The following is a 24,142-nucleotide window of genomic DNA, read 5'->3' on the forward strand; positions in this document are numbered from 1 at the left end:
TTCTGGTCAAAAATAGTAGAATAAATAGGGAATAGGGTAACATTTGTGCTGCACACTAGGTCTTATCTACCTCAGTCTCAAACAATACATATGATAGACACCCCACATCCTTATGCTCTAAAGCATTTGTCACATTAAACAGGAATACTTGTGCTTTTTGACGATGTGTGAAGTTCCTCATTTACTTTGATGTGCCGTTCTATTTGGGAGTTAGGAAGTGTTTCAAGTACAGATGACAGGAGGTCATTGTGACAGTATAGTACTGTAGATCGCATCATTTCTATGACAAGATAATTATAGATACAGTAAGTTCTGGGTTTTATCATATGAGAATGGGAGATATCATAAGTTGCTGAAGTTTTATTACTGCATTCTTCACTAAACATACATGATACAGCAGAATGTAGAGAAGTAGAGAAGGGACTGTCGAAGTCTGATTGTAAACTATGTTGAACAACATTATGCTTTGGGCATGGCAAAAAGTCCCCATGCATGTCCTAATTTATTGTACATTTTCTCCTAGTTCTATCCTGCCATCCTACAATCTGCTAGGCTTTCTAAATGATTTTTAATGTCATGATGACAAACATGGAAATGAAGTGTGGTGGAATGAATATAATTGCGACTGTGTTTAGTCATTATTCATTATAGATGCACAGGGGAGCAGACAGACATCGGGTGCATCCCAAATGGCACTCTATTTCCTATTCAGTGCATTACTTTTGACCAGGGCCCATAGAGTTCTGGTCAAGAGTGGTGCACTATATAGTGCAATTTAGGACGCAGCCTGTGTTTAGTTATTCTTTATTATGGATGTTCAGGGGAACAGACAGACAGTGTTTTCCTTGGCGCTGTCTATATAAAATCATGTGTCCTCCAACACTAAAGACCTCCAACCTCCAATTAAATCCTTCCCATGCTCCATTACTTCTGACAGCACACAGTAAAAGACACGCTGTTAAAACAAGCACTCAACATTAAAATGTCTCTCCTAGCCCATTATGGTCTTAATAAATTAGGTTGAGACATATAATCAATGTATTAATCACTTGACCCAGATACAGCTTAGAACAAAACAGAACAGCGCTCTTCTGCAGTATAAAATTGTTTCCCTAACTAACACACAAAACAATGTATGCTCGATGGTCACAAAAAGGATGCTAGCATAGAATTACAGTAAGAAAAGAATCACTAGTGAATTACACAATCTTTATGGAGGCTACTGACTGGAACAATGTACTGAACCATCCACTACTTGTACAACATGCTTATATCACTCTTGAAGTATACATTTAGTCAGATGTACAGAAAAGTAACCCCCTTTCTATTCTAAGTTGTTGGGTAGATATGCTGCAGGCACCAAGCTCATATAGGAGTACGAGAGCCGAAGGTCAGTGCTGTATTGAGCACAGAGGAGTAACACTCAACTGCTATTAGGCTATACATGTCTCCCTCAGGTTTTCAACGGATGCAGTCAGAGTTGGAGTGGGCGTAAACAGTGCTGTCAGTGGTGTTGGAGTTGGATGTATGGTGATGGGTGGAGGAGGATAGAGGGCTTTATTTATAAGCTGGAAGAGCAGGCCGAGAGGAGCCTAGAGGAGAGGGGCCACTGCAGATGTCAACGCAGGGCAGGCGGCAAGCTGCAGTGGCTCTGGCTAACAGGGCTTTCAGAGTCGCACTTCACTACAGATGCGTATCTTAATTTGATCATCCTGTTTTTCCAGGAATTATATCTGCACAGCAGGAAATGCAAACTTGTAGTGTATTTGAGGTTTAAAAAGGCTTCTAAAGTTCATATTCTATTTAAAGTGTCAGACTTGATTTTCCCTAACGGAAAATTGATCATTAATTATAATCCACATATGAATTCACATTTCCTGTTACTGCAGGATTATTTTCCTGCTGTAGCAAACTGGTTCAAATTAAGATCCTACATCTGTAACAGTCTTCCCTCACAGCATTATCATAAATGTTTAAATCAAGTATCTGGTTCTGGGTGCCGAGATTAACATTAGTGGTATCAGATATTAGCTGACACCATGGAAAGGTGCTCTTCATTTCAGCTATTATTACAGAACACATCTTATGCTCTGTGTACAGTCGCTTGCGAAAGTATTCATCCCCCTTGGCATTTTTCCTATTTTGTTGCCTTACAACCTGGAATTAAGATTGACTTTTTGGGGGTTTGTATAATTTGATTTACAAAACATGCCTACCACTTTGAGGATGCTAAATATTTTTTATTGTGAAACAAACAAGAAATAAGACAAAAAAAACAGAAAACAAGCGTGCATAACTATTCACCCCCCCAAAGTCAATGCTTTGTATGCTTTGTAGAGCCACCTTGGGGTATGTCTCTACAAGCTTGGCACATCTAGCCACTGTGATTTTCGCCCATTCTTCAATGCAAAACTACTCCTGCTACTTCAAGATGGATGGGTTCTGCAGGTGTACAGCAATCTTTAAGTCATACCACAGATTTTCAATTGGATTGAGGTCTGGGCTTTGACTAGGCCATTCCAAGACATTTAAATGTTTCCCCTTAAACCACTCAAGTGTTGCTTTAGCAGTATGCTTAGGGTCATTGTCCTGCTGGAAGGTGAACCTCCGTCCCAGTCTCAAATCTCTGAAAGACTGAAACAAGTTTCCCTCAAGAATTTCCCTGTATTTAGCGCCATCCATCATTCCTTCAATTCTGACCAGTTTCTCAGTCCCTGCCGATGAAAAACATCTCCACAGCATGATACTGCCACCACCATGCTTCACATTGGGGATGGTGTTCTCGGGGTGATGAGAGGTGTTGGGTTTGCGCCAGACATAGCGTTTTGTTTGATGGCCAAAAAGCTACATTTTAGTCTCATCTGATTAGAGTACCTTCTTCCATATGTTTGGGGAGTCTCCCACATGCCTTTTGGCGAACACCAAACGTGTTTGCTTAATTATTTCTTAAAGCAATGGCTTTTTTTCTGGCCACTCTTCCTTAAAGCCCAGCTCTGTGGAGTGTATGGCTTAAAGTAGTCCTATGGACAGATACTCCAATCTCCGCTGTGGAGCTTTGCAGCTTCTTTAGGGTTATCTTTGGTCTCTTTGTTGCCTCTCTGATTAATGCCCTCCTTGCCTGATCCATGAGTTTTGGTGGGCGGCCCTCTCTTGAGAGGTTTATTGTGGTGCCATATTCTTTCAATTTTTTATAATGGATTTAATGGTGCTCTGTGGGATGTTCAAAGTTTCGGATATTTTTTTATAACCCAATGATCTGTACTTCTCCACAACCTTGTCCCTGACCTGTTTGGAGAGCACATTGGTCTTCGTAGTGCCCCTTGCTTAGTGGTGATGCAGATTCTGGGGCCTTTCAGAACAGGTGTATATATTTACTGAGATCATGTGACAGATCATGTGACACTCAGATTGCACACAGGTGGACTTTATTTAACTAATTATGTGACTTCTGAAGGTAATTGGTTGCACTAGATCTTATTTAGGGGCTTCATAGAAAAGGGGGTGAATACTTATGCATGCACCACTTTCAGTTTTGTATTTTTTTGAATTTTTTGAAACATGTTACTTTTTTTCATTTCATATCACCAATTTCGACTATTTTGTGTATGTCCATTACATGAAATCCAAATAAAAATCCAAGGGGAATTGATACTTTTGCAAGGCACTGTATGCTTCTCAATAGAGTTGATATTGTACATAAAAGCAAACAAACTGCAAAGATACTATTTTTCTAGTTCATGAGGTTCATGTCATTTCCAAAGCACCACAGTAGATTTACACAAATACTTTCTTAACCCCTTCTACATGTGCACAAGCTGGAGTCAGACAAGATTGATTTCCAAACAACAAATAAGTAAACAAGGATTGCATAACAGTTTATATGAGGCCCAACAGCAGTGATTGTGTGTGTGTGTGTGTGTGTGTGTGTGTGTGTGTGTGTGTGTGTGTGTGTGTGTGTGTGTGTGGGTGTGTGTGTCTGGGACAACCTCAATGTAGCAGCTGTAAATTGAGGTAAATTGTCTGTCACCTCAAATCTTCTTTGCCAGATGCTTTCCCCCATTTCTTCATCTATCACTGTTGACTCAACTCATCCCTTTCTAAACATACCTCCCCCATCCCTCTCATCCATCCACCCTCTGCTACCCCAGGCCGAGACACATCCAAACTCAGGACATGATTACTACACTCCCACTCCCACCTCCCTCTTCCTCTCCCTCACTCTCTCCTACATGGCCAGTTAGGGTGGTTTTTAGACACCAGAGGATCTGATTCACTTCATGTCCTCCTACACAGTGACTTTACTTAGAATATGTGCTTTGGAAGAATAACGAGCTACACTAGATTACCAAAAGTATGTGGACACCTGCTCATCTCATTCATTTCATTCCAAAATCATGGGCATTAATATAGAGTTGGTCCCCCCTTTGTTGCTATAACAGCCTCCACTCTTCTGGGAAGGCTTTCCACTAAATGTTGGAACATTGCTGTGGGGACTTGCTTCCATTCAGCCACAAGAGCATTAGTGAGGTCGGGCACTGATGTTGGGCGATTAGGCCTGGCTCGCAGTCAGTGTTCCAATTCATCCCAAAGGTTTTCGATGAGGTTGAGGTCAGGGCTCTGTGCAGGGCAGTCAAGTTTTTCCACACGATCTCGACAAACCATTTCTGTATGGACCTTGCTTTGCACACGGGGGCATTGTCATGCTGAAACAGGAAAGGGCCTCTCCCAAACTGTTGCCACAAAGTTGGAAGCAATGAATCGTCTAGAATGTCATTGTATGCCGTAACATTAAGATGTCCCTTCACTGGAACTAAGTGGCCTAGAGCGAACCATGAAAAACAGCCCCAGGCCTTTATTCCTCATCCACCAAACTTTACAGTTGGTACTATGCATCCAGGCAGGTAGCGTTCTCCTGGCATCCGTCAAACCCAAATTCGTCAGATGGTGAAGCATGATTCATCACACCAGAGAATACTGTTTCACATTCCAATGGTGGCAAGCTTTCCACCACTCCTGCCACCGCTTGGCATTGCGCAAGGTGATCTTAGGCTTGTGTGCGGCTACTCAGCCATGTAAACCCATTTGATGAAGCTCCTGATGAACAGTTCTTGCTGACTTTGCTTCCAGAGTCAGTTTGGAACTCGTTAGAGAGTGTTGCAACCAAAGACAGTCGTGTTCTGTGAGCTTGTGTGGCCTACCACTTCACGGCTGAGAAGTTGTTGCTCCTAGATGTTTCCGCTTCACAATAACAGCACTTACAATTGACCGGAGCAGCTCTGGCAGGGCAGGAATTTGATGAACTGACTTGTTGAAAAGGTGGCATCCTATGACGGTGCCACGTTGAAAGTCACTGAGATCTTAAGTAAGGCCATTCTACTGCCAATGTTTGTCTATGGAGTTTACATGGCTGTGTGCTTGATTTTATACAGCTGTCAGCAACGGGTGTGGCTGCAATAGCCAAATCCACTAATTTGAAGGGATGTCCACATACTTTTGTATATATAGTGTACATTCAAGGACACTAAACAACAGCCACAGAAAAATGTGGTCTTATTAGAAGAGCTGTCATTGTTTGAAAGTGTTGGTTGTGCCATGAATAAAGAGGCTCCAAGGAACTCCAGGAGATGCTCAAGACAACATCACTGGTTCTATTAACAGCTGTCATAATAATAAGTCACTGACCTTTATCTAACTCTCAGAAAAACATCTCCTACGAAGAAAGACATTTTCCCTGACCTCTTATTGTCTGTTGTGGAATATTCAAAGGTGTGAGCAAAATAAGAAAGAAAGTGAGCTAGCAATTTGGTTCCCTAAATGGTTCAAAGTTTCTGGAGTTATACTAATGAAGGTCATCACACTAGTTGAATAACTGAATAGTGTAACAGATGGGGATCAATAACTTACTCCTCAGCCTAAAATGTCTCCACCGGCACTGCTGTATTGCTAGCTTTTCAGTGGCGTAACTTGCTAGGACATTGTCAAAGAGGTTGGTAGCGCATGTGTATGAAGCAGAAGTTCTGAGTTCTAGTCTCGGTAAGTGCTGGTTAGGTAGGAAGTGGTACGGCAAGCACAGTGCCAGTGCTGTATCAACATTCACACTGTCTGCCATAGAAACAACCTGATTACAGATTTACAAGTGCATCCCTTGTAGGGAGGGAAAGAATGTAGCATCACCATTTCCCAACTGATGGCCCAGACAGAGAGGTAAAAATATAATAATGTCAGACACAAACAAACCTTTCTTCCCTACAGTATATAGTGCACTTTTGACGAGAGCCCTATGGGTCCTGGTCAAAAGTAGTGAACTATATAGGGAGTAGGTTGCTATTTGGGATGCACTCTAAGTTAATTAAGCAGGAAACACTGTCAGGCAATCAAGTGTTAGGGTACATAATGCTGCCTGCTGTGTGACTTGGAGCTCAGAAGCTGATGTAAAAGGTGGCAAAGAGCATCTCTGTTCCACAGGGAATTCGGTGGCAATTATCAGAGTATCACAATAATGGATACTATAGTTTTGCTATTGTTATTCAACTGTAGTACATCCAAATTAGTCCATCATACTACTCATCGAAGCAAGCACCAGTGAGCCTGGAACTAGCCTCGTGCTAGGCCCATCTCCTGTCTAGCTGAAGAGGTCCATCAGCCACTTCTTGGGCTACAATACATATTTGCCAATTGGCCTGGACGCCATTTACTGTCGACACGGAGCCCCACCGTTTTCATCACGACTGGTCTACCGATGTAATCAGTCCGAGGGGTTTCAACAGGCTCCTCCGTCGCGACGTTCCCTGAAGGCCCATCCGCTAGTCTGCTAGCCGCGGCCCACTAGCTGTCTAGAGCATATATGACTGTTAGCTGAAGAGGACCATCAGCCAATTTCTTGGGCTACAATACCTATTTTGCCAATTGGCCTGGACCCTTTTACTGCCTACACGGAGCCCTGCCAATCCAACACGACTGGTCTGCCGATGTAACCGTCCGAGGGGGCTACAACAGACTTCTTACATCGCGAGGCCCTTCTGCTAGCCCAGGCCCGCTAGCTGTCTGAATCGCCAGCTCGCCTAGCTACCCACTGGTCCCTATGATCACTTGGCTATGCATGCCTCTCCCTAATATCAATATGTCTTGTCCATTGCTGTTTTGTTTAGTGATTATTGTCTTATTTCACTGTAGAGCCTCCAGCCCTGCTCAATATGCCTTGACCAGCCCTTTCGTTTCCCTCCCACACATACGGTGACCCCACCTGGTCTAAATGATGTCTCTAGAGACAAAACCTCTCTCACCGTCACTCAATGCCTATGTTTACCTCCACTGTATGCACACCATACCATTCTATGTACATTATGTATTGAAACCTGCTCCTTTTACTCTCTGTTACGAACACACTAGACAACCAGTTCTTATAGCCTTTAGCCGTACCCTTACCCTACTCCTGCTCTGTTCCTCTGGTGATGTAAAGGTTAATCCAGGCCCTCCAGGTGCTCTCATTTGTTGACTTCTGTAACCGCAAAAGCCTTGGTTTCATGCATGTTAACATTAGAAGCCTCCTCCCTAAGTTTGTTTTACTCACTGCTTTAGCACACTCTGCCAACCTGGATGTCCTAGCCGTGTCTGAATCATGGCTTAGGAAGGCCACCAAAAATCCAGAAATGGCGATCCCTAACTATAACATTTTCCGACAAGATAGAATTGCCAAAGGGGGCAGAGTGGTAATCTACTGCAGAGATAGCCTGCAGAGTTCTGTCATACTATCCAGGTCTGTGCCCAAACAATTTGAGCTTCTAAAAATGCACCTTTCCAGAAACAAGTCTCTCACCGTTGCCGCTTGTTATAGACCACCATCTGCCCCCAACTGTGCCCTGGACACCATATGTGAAGTGGTTGCCCCCCATCTATTGTCAGAGCTTGTGCTGTTAGGTGACCTAAACTGGGACATGTTTAACATGGCGGCCATCCTACAATCTAAGCTAGATGCCCTCAATCTCACACAAATTTTCAATGAACCTACCAGGTAAAACTCCAATCTCCGTAAACACGGACACGCTCATAGATATCATCCTGACCAACTTGCCCTCCAAATACACCTGTGCTGTCTTCAACCAGGATCTCAGCAATCACTGCCTCATTGCATGTGTCCGTAATGGGTCTGCGGTCAAATGACCACCCCTCATCACTGTCAAACGCTCCCTAAAACACTTCAGCGAGCAGGACTTTATAATCGACCTGGCCCGGGTATCCTAGAAGGACATTGACCTCATTTCGTAAAAGTGCTTTCCTCACCATCTTAAATAAGCATGCCCCATTAAAGAAAATGTAGAACCAGGAACAGATATAGCCCTTGGTTCACTCCAGACCTGACTGCCCTTGACCAGCACTGCATTAGCATCGAATAGCCCCCGCGATATCCAAGTTTTCAGGGAAGTTAGGAATCAATATACACAGGCAGTTAGGAAAGCAAAGCCTAGCTTTTTCAAACAGAAATTTACATCCTGTAACTCCAAAAAGTTCTGGGACACTGTGAAGTCCATGGAGAATAAGAACACCTCCTCCCAGCTGCCCACTGCACTGAGGCTAGGAAACACTGTCACCACCGATAAATCCACGATAATTGAGAATTTCAAAAAGCATTTCTCTACGTCTGGCCATGTTTCCACCTGGCTACCACTACCCTGGTCAACAGCCCTGCACCCCCAACAGCAACTTGCCCAAACCTCCCCCATTTCTCCTTCACCCAAATCCAGATAGCTTATGTTCTGAAAGATTTGCAAAATCTGGACCCCTACAAATCAGCTGGCCTAGACAATTGGGACCCTCTCTTTTTAAAATGATCCGCCGCAATTATTGCAACCCCTATTACTAGCCTGTTCAACCTCTCTTTCGTATCATCTGAGATTCCCAACGACTGGAAAGCTGCTGTGTTCATCCCCTTCTTCAAAAGGGGATACACTCTAGACCCAAACTGCTACAGACCTATATCTATCCTACCCTGCCTTTCTAAGGTATTCGAAAGCCAAGTTAACAAACAGATCACTCAAACATTTTGAATCCCACCGTACCGTCTCCACTATGCAATCTGGTTTCCAAGCTGGTCATGGGTGCACCTCAACCACGCTCAAGGTCCTAAACAATATCATAACCGCCATCGATAAAAGACAATACTGTGCAGCCGTATTCATTGACCTGGCCAAGGCTTTCGACTCTGTCAATCACCACATTCTAATCGGAAGACTCAACAGCCTTGGTTTCTCAAATGACTGCCTTGCATGGTTCACCAACTACATCTCAGACAGAGTTCAGTGTGCCAAATCAGAGGGCCTGTTGTCTGGACCTCTGGCAGTCTCTGGGGGTGCCACAGAGTTCAATTCTCGGGCCGACTCTCTTCTCTGTATACATCAATGATGTCGCTCTTGCTGTTGGTGATTCTCTGATCCTCCTCTACGCAGACGACACCATTCTGTATACATCTGGTCCGTCTTTGGACACTGTGTTAACTAACCTCCAGACGAGCTTCAATGCCATACAACTCTCCTTCCGTGGCCTCCAACTGTTCTGAAATGCAAGTAACACTAAATGCATGCTTTTCAACCGATCGCTGCCCGCACCTGCCCGCCTGTCCAGCATCACTATGGACGGTTCTGACTTAGAATATGTGGATAATTACAAATACCTAGGTGTCTGGTTAGACTGTAAACTCTCCTTCCAGACTCACATTAAGCATCTCCAATCCAAAATTAAATCTAGAATCGGATTCCTATTTCGCAACAAACATCCTTCACTCATGCTGCCAAACATACCCTCGTAAAACTGACCATCCTACTGATTCTCGACTTCGGCAATGTCATTTACAAAATAGCCTGCAACACTACACAGCAAATTGGATGCAGCCTATCACAGTGCCATCCGTTTTGTCACCAAAGCCCCATATACAGTGCCTTGCGAAAGTATTCGGCCCCCTTGAACTTTGCAACCTTTTGCCACATTTCAGGCTTCAAACATAAAGATATAAAACTGTATTTTTTTGTGAAGAATCAACAACAAGTGGGACACAATCATGAAGTGGAACGACATTTATTGGATATTTCAAACCTTTTTAACAAATCAAAAACTGAAAAATTGGGCGTGCAAAATTATTCAGCCCCTTTACTTTCAGTGCAGCAAACTCTCTCCAGAAGTTCAGTGAGGATCTCTGAATGATCCAATGTTGACCTAAATGACTAATGATGATAAATACAATCCACCTGCGTGTAATCAAGTCTCCGTATAAATGCACCTGCACTGTGATAGTCTCAGAGGTCCGTTAAAAGCGCAGAGAGCATCATGAAGAACAAGGAACACACCAGGCAGGTCCGAGATACTGTTGTGAAGAAGTTTAAAGCCGGATTTGGATACAAAAAGATTTCCCAAGATTTAAACATCCCAAGGAGCACTGTGCAAGCGATAATATTGAAATGGAAGGAGTATCAGACCACTGCAAATCTACCAAGACCTGGCCGTCCCTCTAAACTTTCAGCTCATACAAGGGGAAGACTGATCAGAGATGCAGTCAAGAGGCCCATGATCACTCTGGATGAACTGCAGAGATCTACAGCTGAGGTGAGAGACTCTGTCCATAGGACAACAATCAGTCGTATATTGCACAAATCTGGCCTTTATGGAAGAGTGGCAAGAAGAAAGCCATTTCTTAAAGATATCCATAAAAAGTGTTGTTTAAAGTTTGCCACAAGCCACCTGGGAGACACACCAAACATGTGGAAAAAGGTGCTCTGGTCAGATGAAACCAAAATTGAACTTTATGGCAACAATGCAAAACGTTATGTTTGGCGTAAAAGCAACACAGCTCATCACCCTGAACACACCATCCCCACTGTCAAACATGGTGGTGGCAGCATCATGGTTTGGGCCTACTCTTCTTCAGCAGGGACAGGGAGATGGTTAAAATTGATGGGAAGATGGATGGAGCCAAATACAGGACCATTCTGGAAGAAAACCTGATGGAGTCTGCAAAAGACTTGAGACTGGGACAGAGATTTGTCTTCCAACAAGACAATGATCCAAAACATAAAGCAAAATCTACAATGGAATTGTTCAAAAATAAACATATCCAGGTGTTAGAATGGCCAAGTCAAAGTCCAGACCTGAATCCAATCGAGAATCTGTGGAAAGAACTGAGAAAACTGCTGTTCACAAATGCTCTCCATCCAACCTTAATGAACTCGAGCTGTTTCGCAAGGAGGAATGGGAAAAAATGTCAGTCTCTCGATGTGCAAAACTGATAGAGACATACCCCAAGCGACTTACAGCTGTAATCGCAGCAAAAGGTGGCGCTACAAAGTATTAACTTAAGGGGGCTGAATAATTTTGCACACCCAATTTTTCAGTTTTTGATTTGTTAAAAAAGTTTGAAATATCCAATAAATGTCGTTCCACTTCATGATTGTGTCCCACTTGTTGTTGATTCTTCACAAAAAAATACAGTTTTATATCTTTATGTTTGAAGCCTGAAATGTGGCAAAAGGTCCCAAAGTTCAAGGGGGCCGAATATTTTCGCAAGGCACTGTACTACCCACCACTGCGACCTGTATGCTCTCGTTGGCTGGCCTTCGCTTCATATTCGTCGCCAAACCCACTGGCTCCAGGTCATCTATAAGTCTTTGCTAGGTAAAGCCCCGCCTTATCTCAGCTCACTGCTCACCATAGCAGCACCCACCCGTAGCACGTGCTCCAGCAGGTATATTTCACTGGTCACCCCCAAAGCCTATTCCTCCTTTGGCAGCCTTCCCTTCCAGTTCTCTGCTGCCAATGACAGGAAGGAATTGCAAAAATCACTGAAGCTGAAGACTCATATCTCCCTCACTAACTTTAAGCATTAGCTGTCAGAGCAGCTCACAGAACATTGCACCTGTACATAGCTCATCTGTAAATAGCCCATCCAACTACCTCATCCCCATGTTGTTATTTATTTATTTTTTGTTCCTTTGCACCCCAGTATGTCTACTTGCACATGCATCTTCTGCACATCTATCACTCCAGTGTTTAATTGCTAAATTGTAATTACCTCGCCACTATGGCCTATTTATTGCCTTACCTCCCTAATCTTACCTCATTTGCTCACACTGTATATAGGTTTTTCTATTGTGTTATTGACTGTACGTTTGTTTATTCCATGTGAAACTCTGTGTTGTTTTTTGTGTCACACAGCTTTGCTGTGGTTGAAAGTATTGCCAGGTCGCAGTTGTAAATGAGAACTTGTTCTAATATTGGCCTACCTGGCTAAATAAAGGTAAAATAAAAAATAAATAAATGTTTATATAATTTTAGCACCCAAAACCAAATAATCTTAATGCTCATATTACAGCAATACCTATGATCATCCAATTACCTCAAGCCTAGATTTGCAACTAACTGTCTCGTACAGGACTGTGGTAAAGCCTACTTTCAAGGTCTAGTTTATCATAGTTTATCATAGTGTGAGGATGTCACCTGTCTGGACCTTTCATTATTGGGCCCATAGTTGTCCTGTGAGCCTGAGATTGTTCTGCATCCCACACGGCCCATAGTAACCTTCCACAAGCCTTGGCTCCTGTTTCTGTAGCATGAGACAGCTTCATGTACAAGTTCACCCCCTGGACACTGGTCTATCACAGGGTCTTAACCCCAATCTCCATAATGCTGAGTGCCAAGCAGAGACACACCGGTTTCCATTTTTACAGTCTTTGGTATGACTCAGCAAGGGATTGAACTCCCAACCTTCCAATCTCAGTGTGGACACATTAACCACAAGGCCACTGAGTTGGTTGAAAGTATTGCACTCTATAGGGTAATAGGGCGCCATTTTGGATGTAGCCTGAGATGGAGTCTAGAGCCCAAGTATCTTCATTTCAGACAGTAATTACAAGCTACAGCTCAATGCTCTAACAGCTCCATAAAACACATCATTTACTACTTCCTGTCTATCTATCCATCCATTCCACTGCTGTCTGACGGACAGACTGTTTTGATGTGCTGCTGAAGCATATCCGTTTCAATGTTTCTCTCTGTAGAGGGCTGTTGGTTGGTATTCTGAGTGAGCGGTAGAGTGAGATACACAGTATTGTCCAGGGAAGACAGAGTGCAAAGAGAGAAGGACAGAAAGATATGTTTAGCAGTGAAAGGGAGACTGAAGAAAGAAAGAAATATAGGTCCAGAGAGAGAGAGAGACAGACAGAGAGAGAGCGAGAGATGCAGAGAAAGCGAAAGAGTTGAAAGACAGAGATGAAAGATGGGTGACAAGAAATGGATCCCTGGTGACAGGAGACAGGTGAAAAAGAAAGAAAAAAGGAAAGAAAGGAAGATGGGGGAGAAGATGACAGACAGGTGGCTTTGATAAAGAGAAGCAGCACATACAATGGGGATGACAGTTCAGTAATGAAGCCAGGGACAAAGTCAGTCAGAACTAGGGGGGGGACGAGACGACGACATGTATGGGCTAGGGCTGATCTGAGCCATAAACTGATCTAATTGTCAAAAGAATGAGCTCTCAGACTACAAATAACAAGAACTCAGTTAGCATCTTACATTTAACCTCGGGCAGCTTCAATATGTTCATTCTCAGTCCTTTGGTGCAGTGTTGAATACACTTTATGAATACAGGCCCAGAAGTATAAAAAGAGCATGGCATGATTTTGAGAGATGGTTGAGGTGAGTCTCGTATCGTCCTCTTTTCTTGCATCTCGTGGAGAGAGCTGTGCTGGAGTATGTTAGGCCCTGCAAGGCCCTCCATGGTGCCTCAGTAAGGAAGAGAAGATATATAGCACACCTTTTGTGCATGGGATGAGAACCCACCCAATTGATTCAACTATAACTCCACATTTCAAACGTCTCCAAAAAAACACACTGCTGCCCCCTCAAAGCAAAATAGCGCTTTGATGAATCAATGGATGAATTTTGTCCCAAATGGCACCCTATTCCCTACATTGTGGACTATTTTTGACCAGAGCCTTATGGTCCCTGGTCTAAAGGAGTGCACCGTATAGGGAACAGGGTGCCATTTGGGATGCAACCCAAGCCTGGCTGGGATCCACTTTGATAATACTGACCACGCCATGGCAGCTGAACACAACTGCTGCTCCCTCCCTTGATATCTATTTATTTAAATATTTGCTTATTATTCACCTCATTATTCACACTCCGCCGTTATATAACGGTACCGTTTCTCTAAAGCTTTTGTCATGACATTCGCTTTTTGTTAGGTTACATGAAAAACTCAATTGCCCCTGTGTATCACGCTATATAAATAGCAGCAGCAGCATTGGTTAGAGGTCTGTTCCAGAGCGGTGGGAATTCAGCACAGCTTGTTTCTGCTTCATCTACTTCCTCCTGAATGAATGGAGAGGACGAGTAAGAGTATTAGCTATTCACAAGACTGTGAGGGCTGTTTTGCCTTCAGCAAATTCCTCTGTGTGTGTGCGTGTGTGCGTGTGTGTGTGTGTGTGTGTGTGTGTGTGTGTGTGTGTGTGTGTGTGTGTGTGTGTGTGTGTGTGTGTGTGTGTGTGTGTGTGTGTGTGTGTGTGTGTGTGCGCGCATGTGTGCGTGAGCGTGTGAAAGAGAGAAAGAGAGGGAGGAAAAGAGAGAGGGAGAGAATGCAGATAAGAGTGACCGATATAAGCTCCTCGCCCAGCCTGTTTGGTTTACTGTGAAGAAAGAGTCACAACACTGCAGGAGAGAACCATGTAGGTAAAACCCTACAGACCAAAGTTTCCATTTCACTTCAGCTACACTCCCCCCAGCTCTTTGACAGAGAAACGTACAGGCTTAAAGTAATATCGGATTTGAATATATTACACTGTATGTGTTCCATAACAACACCGGATAAACAATGAAGAGTATACCAGCACAAAAAAGGTATGAAAATGTATGCATTCACTACTGTAAGTCGCTCTGGATAAGAGCGTCTGCTAAATCACTAAAATGTCAACGTAAATGTATATAACTGCTCAATCCCTCCAGCTGCTTCCTGTCTGGCAAACTTACAGTGGCACTTTGTCTACGTCTCAAATGGCATCCTATTTCCTAAATAGTGCACTACACTACTAAAGTAGTGCACTATATAGGGAATAGGGTGCCATTTGTGACATATCCTTTGAAGTAGCACAAGAGAGGAAGCATTAGCCTTGTTGCTCCCTGCCTTAAATGCTGCCTGCTTAATTAAAAGCTTTAATGAATTATTTAGTTCTTGATGAGATGGGGATCGAGACCAATGAATAACTGAGAGGGAGCCACAGTCTCTCTCTGCAGGGAAATCATAGCAGCACAGCAGGGTGGTACAGGCCTTAGGAACTGATAGGAGTCTGCTGGGAATGTATAGGAGACAAAAACTGAAAAGTGATGTAACAGTTATATAAAATGACAATTTCATCCTGTGGATCTTATCAGTTATCTGGAACAAAAACCCTTTTCCCATAACGTTATGAGTAAATAACCCTTTTTCCATAAAAAATATTAATGCCTAAAAAAAATAACAGCGACAAACACACTGGAAAACCATTTTAATTTACTTTAGGCACACTAGAGCGCATTAGTAAAATCGCTCGGAAGAGGTGGTTTTAACTGCATTCTAATGTCGACATTACTTATGGAAACCGTATTATTAAGCGAGTTAAGGCTTATACACATTTTATGAAAATATATGAAAATATCTATGGCCACTTATGTAAATAGAGCTCTTTGTAATGGTTCAACTGTGTAAAGACTGTTAGAGACTGTAGTGACCTGAGCACCTTTTCATGTATAGTATAATTGGCTTATCCGTAGTAATTATCTAGTTATGGGTTATATTGAACCTACAGTGCATTCAGAAAGTATTCAAACTCCTTGAACATTTGCCCATGTGTAACACACATACAGTGCATTCGGAAAGTATTCAGACCCCTTGACTTTTTCCACATTTTGTTACATTACAGCATTCTTCTAAAATGTATTTTTAAAAATCCACCTCATCAATCTACACACAATACCCAAGAATGACAAAGTAAAAACAGGTTTTTAGTAAACTGAAATTTACTTAAGTATTCAGACCCGTCACTCAGTACTTTGTTGAGGAAACTGTGGCAGCGATTACAGCCTTGAGTCTTCTTGGGTATGACACTACAAGCTGGGCACACCTGTATTTTGGGAGTTTATCCCATTGTTCTCTGCAGATCCTCTCAAGCTCTGTCAGGTTGGATGGGGAGCGTCACTGCACAGCTATTTTCAGGTCTCTCCAGAGATGTATGATTGGATTCAAGTCTGGGCTCTGGCTGGGCCACTCAAGGACATTCAGAGAATTGTCCCGAAGCCATTCCTGCAATGTTGTTGCTGTGTGCTTAGGGTTGTTGTCCTGTTGGAAGGTGAACCTTTTCCCCAGTCTGAGCGCTTTGGAGCAGGTTTTCATCAAGGATCTCTCCGTTCATCTTTCCCTCGATCCTGACTAGTCTCCCAGTCCCTGCCAGCTGAAAAACATCCCCACAGCATAATGCTGCCACCACCATGTTTCACCGACTTTCCTTAGTTTAATTCAGGTTAAAAAAATAATTTAAAAAAACGTAGGGATGGTGCCAGGTTTCTTCCAGATGTAACGCTTGACATTCGGGCCCAAGAGTTCAGTCTTGGTTTCATCAGACCAGAGAATCTTGTTTCTCATGGTCTGAGAGTCCTTTAGGTGCCTTTTGGCAAACTCCAAGTGGGCTGTCATGTACATTTTTACTGAGGAGTGGCTTCTGTCTGGCCACTCTACCATAAAGGCCTGATTGGTGGAGTGCAGCAGAGATGTTTGTCCTTCTGGAAGGTTTTCCCATTTCCACAGAGTGACAGTCGGGTTCTTTGTCACCTCCCTGACCATGGCCCTTCTCCTCCGATTGCTCAGTTTGGCCGTGCAGACAGCTTTAGGAAGAGTCTTGGTGGTTCCAAACTGCCTCCATTTAAAAATTATGGAGGCCACCGTGTTCTGAGGGACCTTCAATGCTGCCGAATTTGTTTGGCACTCTTCCCCAGATCTGTGCCTCGACACAATTCTGTCTCAGAGCTCTACAGACAATTCCTTCGCCCTCATGACTTGGTTTCGCTCTGACATGCACTGTCAACTGTGGGACGTTGAATTGACATGTGTGTGCCTTTCCATTTCATGTACAATCATTTGAATTTATCACAGGTGGACTCCAATGAAGTTGTAGAAACATCTCAATGATGAACAATGGAAACAGGATGTATCTGAGCTCAATTTCGAGTCTCATAGCAAAGGGTCTGAATACTTATCTAAATAAGTTATTTCTGTTTTTATTTTTAATACATTTGAAAATATTTCTAAAAACCTGTTTTTGCTTTGTCATTATTAGGTATTGTGTGTAGATTGATGAGGATATATATATTTTTTTATGTTTAGAATAAGGCTGTAACGTAACAAAATGTGGAACAAGTCAAGGGGTCTGAATACTTTCCGAATGCACTGTATGTGTGTTACACATGGGCAAATGGACAAGTACGGACAAGTACAGAAGGAGCATGTCTCTGAGTGCAAGTACGATCCTATAAGAGTTGGATAGGAGCCATCTGTCTGGGATTAGAACATGTTTTGCAGAGTTGGACAGAAGCCATCTGTCTGGGTAATGATAAGGTCATGGTTGAGTTACTGCCCACCAGTCTAGTTCCTGTGGGAAGACGGGAGATGGTCTTCAACGTCGAAGTTGGGGAGCAGAGTGAGAATAACAGGATGCAGAGAGAGGAACTGCAACTCAAGGAGGAAGAATAGCCATCCGGCCCAGCCTGTGCAAATCCTCCTGTGACATTTGCTACATGCACTGTATATAAAGAACTGTGTAACCGTATGCTATCCAGCTGAAGCATCCAGTTGGGAGAGTACATCTGGTTTGAGCTTTTATCAGTGTCCGTCTAGATCTGTACCTTGAGAAGAACCGAAGACCAACAACAATACATTGACTCATAATTACCAGGTTCCTAACAGAACAAGCTGAACCCATTCAAAACTTAATAAGTCAGACAACACAACCCTATTTGCCTGTCCTTCAGAGACCCTGTCCTTCAGAGACTCAGCCTGCTGAGCAATAACCACCAAGACCAACATCCATATATTTAGATATGATTTCTGTATATCTTAATACTGTACATGACTCTGCCAAGGCCCAACCATTCTAAATCCCTCATTTTGAGGCAAGCAAACATATCCAATAGAATAAATGTTTATTAAATAAAAAATATCTATTCATATTTTGACTCAGTATTTGACAAAATAAATGACTGGACATGTTAACTTTGTAAAACAGTTTTTTCCTTCTAAAGTGATCCAAAATAGCCAATTTTTCTATGACTGTGTTGAAAATGGTTCTTTATTTGGTCTTAAATTATACATCAATCCATTCTGAATCGTCTGAAAAGGCTTTTATTTTGCAACAACAGAAAGCTGCAGGTTGTTTATTGAAGTCTGACTGGGTGAAATCAGATGGCATTTGCCATACAATGTCTTGTGACAGACAGCCTGACGAACACAGACAGCAGCACTGATAAAATACACCTGCTGTGACAACAAAACACCCCACTGATAGCAACCCCACAAATAATGTCACTATGTGAAACACATTCATTTTCCTGACTAGATAAGAAAAACAGGCATTACACTGTCTGATTGAGTCTTAAATGGCACCCTATTCCTTACAATGCACTAAATGACACCATATGGGTTCTGGGCAAAAGTAGTGCACTTTATAGAGAATATGCTGCTATTTGAGACACACACTCCCACTCTGCTGCTTGTATTCATCTCCCTCCACTCCACTCACCCTGCCCCCTCCACTTTACGTTCCACTTACAAGTCCACTTTCAATTTCATACTACTTTTAGTGCACTATATAGGGGATAGGGTCATATTTGGGACGGCCCCAGTATCTGCACTATACTTTCTCTCCTCAGACTAGCAAAGTTCTGCAAAAATAGAATATAAAAAAGAGAAGTTCAGCTGAGGTCGCAGTGGAGACACAGGCCAGAGTAGGGAGCATGAATCTGTGATCAGTGGTGTAGAATAAAATACAACATTGATTTTGATGGGATTAGAACTAGCGTCTTAAACTGGACCTTAAGCAAGCTGATGTCGTATCCCACATGACACTCTCTGTCGCTCTGTTTCAGCAGACAAGGCTACATTAGTAGTTTGCTTTTCACTGGTCCTGTCCTTTTTCCTTAACAGACATGAATTGTCTCCCAAAAGGCACACAATCCCTTATGAGAGCGCTATAGTTGACGAGGGCCTTTATGGCTCACGGTCAAAAGTAGTGCCCCTTTAAAAGGAATATTGTGCCATTTGAGACGTAAAAAGAGCTTTTGTGTGTTTATTAATGTCACATTATGTTGTATTGGAACTGGGCATCATTGCTACTACTACCCTGTGTCTTGGTTTCTTCTGTTTTATTAATCTTCTCTATTTAGCTGTGGATAGGCATATGCACTATGGATAGGGACAGTGGCGACCCGTCATTCAGGGCACGTGGGTTTTTCGCCTGTTTTGCATGCTATTTTGGAATGAATATATGTCCACATATCAGTTAGCAAACAACGTAATTAAAAAAAATAACATTTAGTTAATAAAGCCGCATACAAACATGGTCTCTTTTTTTTCTTTCTTGAGTAGGGCAGCTCCAAAATGCAGGTGTTTCAGCCTAGCTCAGTGATTTCAGTGGTGGTGGGACAGCCAGTGGAAAATACTAAGTTTAGGGGCTGGTAATGTTCTCTAGTTGCGCCATGCTTGGCTCAGTGTTCTGTCACTCATGGGGACACTACATCACTGCAAAATCTACGGGTAGAGCTTAAAAATTAAAGCACGTTGGGTGCTGCCATAGAGTTACATTCGAAGTGCCCATCCAAAAAGGCTCAAGGTCTTAGGCCACAGATAAAATGACGTCAAATTACGTTATATCTACATTGGCTTTGATTGAACTGATCATGTCGACATCATACTTTCAAAACATTAGCTAGCAAGCTACGACTGGGAAAATACATGTTCAATGGTCATCCAACTCGGAATTGTAAGTTGGGAACTCGGGCCTCTTTCTAGAGCGCCGACCTGAAGATCACTGAAGTCATCAGGATTCAACCTGTTTTTTTTCCGAGTTCCCAGTTGTCTTGAAAGCACCATAAATCCAGAGAATGCCAGACTTTGATGTAAAAGACCGCTGCGCCACCTTCCTGTTCAAGTGAGCACAGCACAACAAGTTGAGTCCAAAAATGTCTTGTATGCTGCTGCTGCATAAATTATGTAATTTGTATACTGTAGCTAAGAAAGTAATACTAAGTGTATGTTGTGTAGTAAGCTGTCAATTTTCCCCTTATAATTTAGCCTACTGTTCTGACTTGGTGGAGTACATGTAGCCTATAGCCTGTTTTAGAGAAATGTAAGCATTTAATATTGTCTGCTTATATGACCCCTTTATTTATCCTACGGTTCTGACTTGGTGTATAGGGAGAATACTGTAATAACGGTCCATGTTCTGAATTCTGTCACTGTACATTTCAAAAAGTGATGAAAAATAGTTACATAGACTACATTCATCCTTGCTCGCTCATTAATGTATTAATCAAAATTACAGATTGCCTCTTATTCGCACGTCATCCCACTATGCCATCATTTGTACATCTCAATTGTCAGTGGAAACTGAAAAGAATGTTTCAGCAAGTCAGCCATATCAGCTATGTTTTGTTAAAAGCTAGTAAATGAGGCTGAATTAACTGTTTCACTGCCAGACATAGCACCACTCATAGCCAGGTGTAGAAGTGGTACACAAACACACAATGAGATTTGAGGTGACAACCAATGTATCCCTGCTTTATGAAGGCTGTCCCAGACACACACATATACACACAGCCACACAGCCTACCTTGACTGCCTCCATGTGTGAGAGTCTGTCAAACAGCATGTCGTTAACAGTCACTATTTGATCACCGACCCTCAATCCCTCATTCTCAGCAAAAGATCCGGGTTCTACTAGCGACACATATATTCCCACATCGTGCTCGGAGCCTCCCCGGATGCTGAACCCTAAACCCTCATTGCTCTTTCTGCGTCTCAGTGTCACTTGGCGGATCTCTCCAAAAGGCTCCCCCTGGATGAAAGCCTGGGGAGCGGTCCCATCAGCAGTGGTGCTGAAACCATCCTTGCCGGGACACGCTCCTGGTGATGCATAACAAGAGAGATCATGAGGGTTCATACAGTGAGCAGTGGGAATTTGGACATGGTGGTTTGCAGCATTGCCTACTTCTCCTCCAGAGCTTTCAGGGTTGTTACCACTGTTTTGCGGTAGATGGTCCGTTTTAAGGTACAGGCCCTCGGAAGTATACTGGTCAAACAACAGCTGGTCTGAGCGCGGAATGACCAACCGCAACATCGGGAGGAGTTGCCGTTTGTTTGGCGTGTTGAGGATTATTTTGAGAGTTTGAACTAAATCGAAGACGTTGCGCTTTGCATGGTAAACATTTAGACAGTGTATGAACTGTTCTCTCTCGAAGTCTGTGAGCAGCAGGTTGAGCGCGTTGTGCAGCTTCCGAACGTTTGCTGACAGCGCGCGGCCACCCGACCCAATTCCCGAGTTTGCCGTCGTTGAATTGAGTGAAACGCGCTCCAAATCACTGCTCATCATGCTACAGATTTACCATAAACAGCACACCCCAGACATGGATGGTCAGATCATGCATTTGAGATACTGCTATAGAAGTCTCTCCGCTCCGAAAACACATGACCGCACGGTGATTCTTTGAGGAAGTCAGCGTTGAAAATTGTCATCTTTCCAATAATGCCTGTCGGAAGCATCAAATAATAACAGCTCTCCATTGCCCCCGCATCTTCGATCTTCACCTATTTATGGAGAGTCCGGTTTGTGTGAAGGTGCACCGTAGATCCGTAGATGATGGTGAGAAAATAATTGCTTCAAAAAGTTGGCAAAAATACTCGTGCAGGTGAGGAATATTTCTAGACTTGTCACAACAACAACAACTTTTATTCAACTGAATATTATCCTGGATAACAAAGAATACGGAGAAGACACGCGCGCTCTTGCGCTACGTGGCACCTGAATGTGTTCCTCTGGTTTGTCTGGGAGCAAAACAGTTCGCAATTGGTCATCTTTGTAGCCTACCTATGTCATCATTATTTTTATAGACCAAAATTAAAAAGCTGGTTGTTTCTCGTTCGTCTCAGTGTCCCCTTCAATTGCAAGGTAGTTGATCTTCCTCTATCGGAGAAGAATATTTCATATTGTTACTTAAAAGCGCCGCACTTGCTCATTCACTCAGATCTTTTCTGATTAGGAAATGACGCAGGTGTGTGCAGTATGTATGTGTGTTGGTGAGAAACTGACGGGATTGCGAGGCGTTACACATCCACACATACAGATGCTTGGCAATACGTGAGTTGTTCTCATTGAAGTAACGCACATAAATAATAGAAGTTCCCAGCTACAGTATCACTACGCTCCAGTTAATTTACCTTACATAAGAAAGTTCCATAATGTACATGAGATCTACCCAGGCTAGTGAGAGTGGCATCGAGAGTTCACTACTTAATTTCAATTACGTGTAGGCCTATGGACTAAATGCAGGGCTACATTATTCTGCCTCTGAACAGGCAGTTAACCCACTGTTCCTAGACCGTTATTGAAAATAAGAATTTGTTCTTAACTGACTTGCCTGGTTAAATAAAGGTTAAATAAATAAATTAATATATTTAAAAAATTCAGTGTATTATAATACATCTCTGGTAATTCTATATTTTTTGGGCCAATATTTGGGGCTCCTCTGTGTGAGATACTGTTGCTGGTGGCTCTCTATTTGTCAGGAGCTAGATAATAATAGGCTAAGCATTCAGCAGACTTTAGGACCATACAGCTGCATTAGCCAGGTCCCTACACAGACCTCATCGCATAGCTGCACACCTTACCATGGGCTAATTATAATCGTTATCTATTTTTAGGTAATTGTCTCCACCAGCAATAACACAGCAATATGCCTTCTCTCTCCTATCCACATATTTCCTCTTCCAGATGCACTCCACGATATTTGCTAAGGATAGGGTGAGCATGGAAGCATTAACGCTAGAATCCTTAGAAAATTGCATTGAAAAAATGAAAATATGCCAAGACTGTGCAAAGCTGTCATCAAGGCAAAGGGTGGATACTTTCAACAAACTAAAATATATTTAGATTTGTTCAACACTTTTGTGCTTACTACATGATTCCATATGTGTTATTTCATAGTTTTGATGTCTTCACTATTATTCTACAATGTATAAAATAGTCAAAAATAAAGAAAACCCCTGGAATGAGTAGGTGTGTCCAAACTTTTGATTGGTTCTGTATATATACGGTATATGGATAACATGGGTTCATGGTAGACCTATCAAAACATGCGCCACCAACCAGCCCAGCAACACATGAAAAAGCGAGCAGGCGTATTGCACATCTCGCTGACTTTAGTAAGACCCAGAAAGCAAGTGCCGACAAAAACAGAAACCTAGAAAAGTGTTTTTAAATGCTCCGGAGTTGCAACTGTTGGTAGGTAAGAAGCCTATCCAGAAACGGTCAAGTAAGCAAATGTCTACAAAAACAGCAGCCTACAAAAACAGTCGCTAACAACACATTATTTAAATGCTCTGGATTTGAGAATGTTGCTAATTAACCTATTATGAGACGATAAAGCTGAACAGATAAATATAGGGTATTTCATTAACATGAGGGGGGAATTGCATTGAATCTAAATATTAATGTCCAATGATAATACATATGCTTTAGAATAGATTCATATCTCAATCATGTGCATATACTTTATTAAGGACAAATCTAACATAAACTCAGCAAAAAAATAAACTTCCCTTTTTCAGGACCCTGTCTTTCAAAGATAATAAATCAAAATAACTTCACAGATCTTCATTGTAAAGGGTCTAAACACTGTTTCCCATGCTTGATCAATGAACCATAAACAATTAATGAAGATGCACTTGTGGAACAGTCATTAAGACACTAACAGCTTACAGACGTAGGCAATTAAGGTCACAGTTGTGAAAACTTAGGACACTAAAGACACCTTTCTACTGACTGAAAAACACAAAAAGAAAGATGCCCAGGGTCCCTGTTCA

The 24,142-nt window shown here is 42.5% G+C and overlaps 1 protein-coding gene across 2 annotated transcripts in view; it reads right to left on the reverse strand.

Moving 5' to 3' along the window:
• Positions 1-22,312, reverse strand: part of LOC109874007 (whirlin) — a 95,530-nt gene extending 73,218 nt beyond the window's left edge. For both annotated transcript variants that reach the window (XM_031806558.1, XM_031806550.1), the window contains exon 1: positions 20,895-22,312. In XM_031806558.1, coding sequence (XP_031662418.1) covers positions 20,895-21,653 — 759 coding nt within the window. In that variant the 5' untranslated portion in view covers positions 21,654-22,312. The remainder of the gene's footprint in view (positions 1-20,894) is intronic.
• Between the last annotated feature and the right edge of the window lie 1,830 nt (positions 22,313-24,142).

This window comes from Oncorhynchus kisutch, linkage group LG3 (genome assembly GCF_002021735.2).
Source record: "Oncorhynchus kisutch isolate 150728-3 linkage group LG3, Okis_V2, whole genome shotgun sequence".
Classification (NCBI taxonomy): Eukaryota; Metazoa; Chordata; class Actinopteri; order Salmoniformes; family Salmonidae; genus Oncorhynchus; species Oncorhynchus kisutch.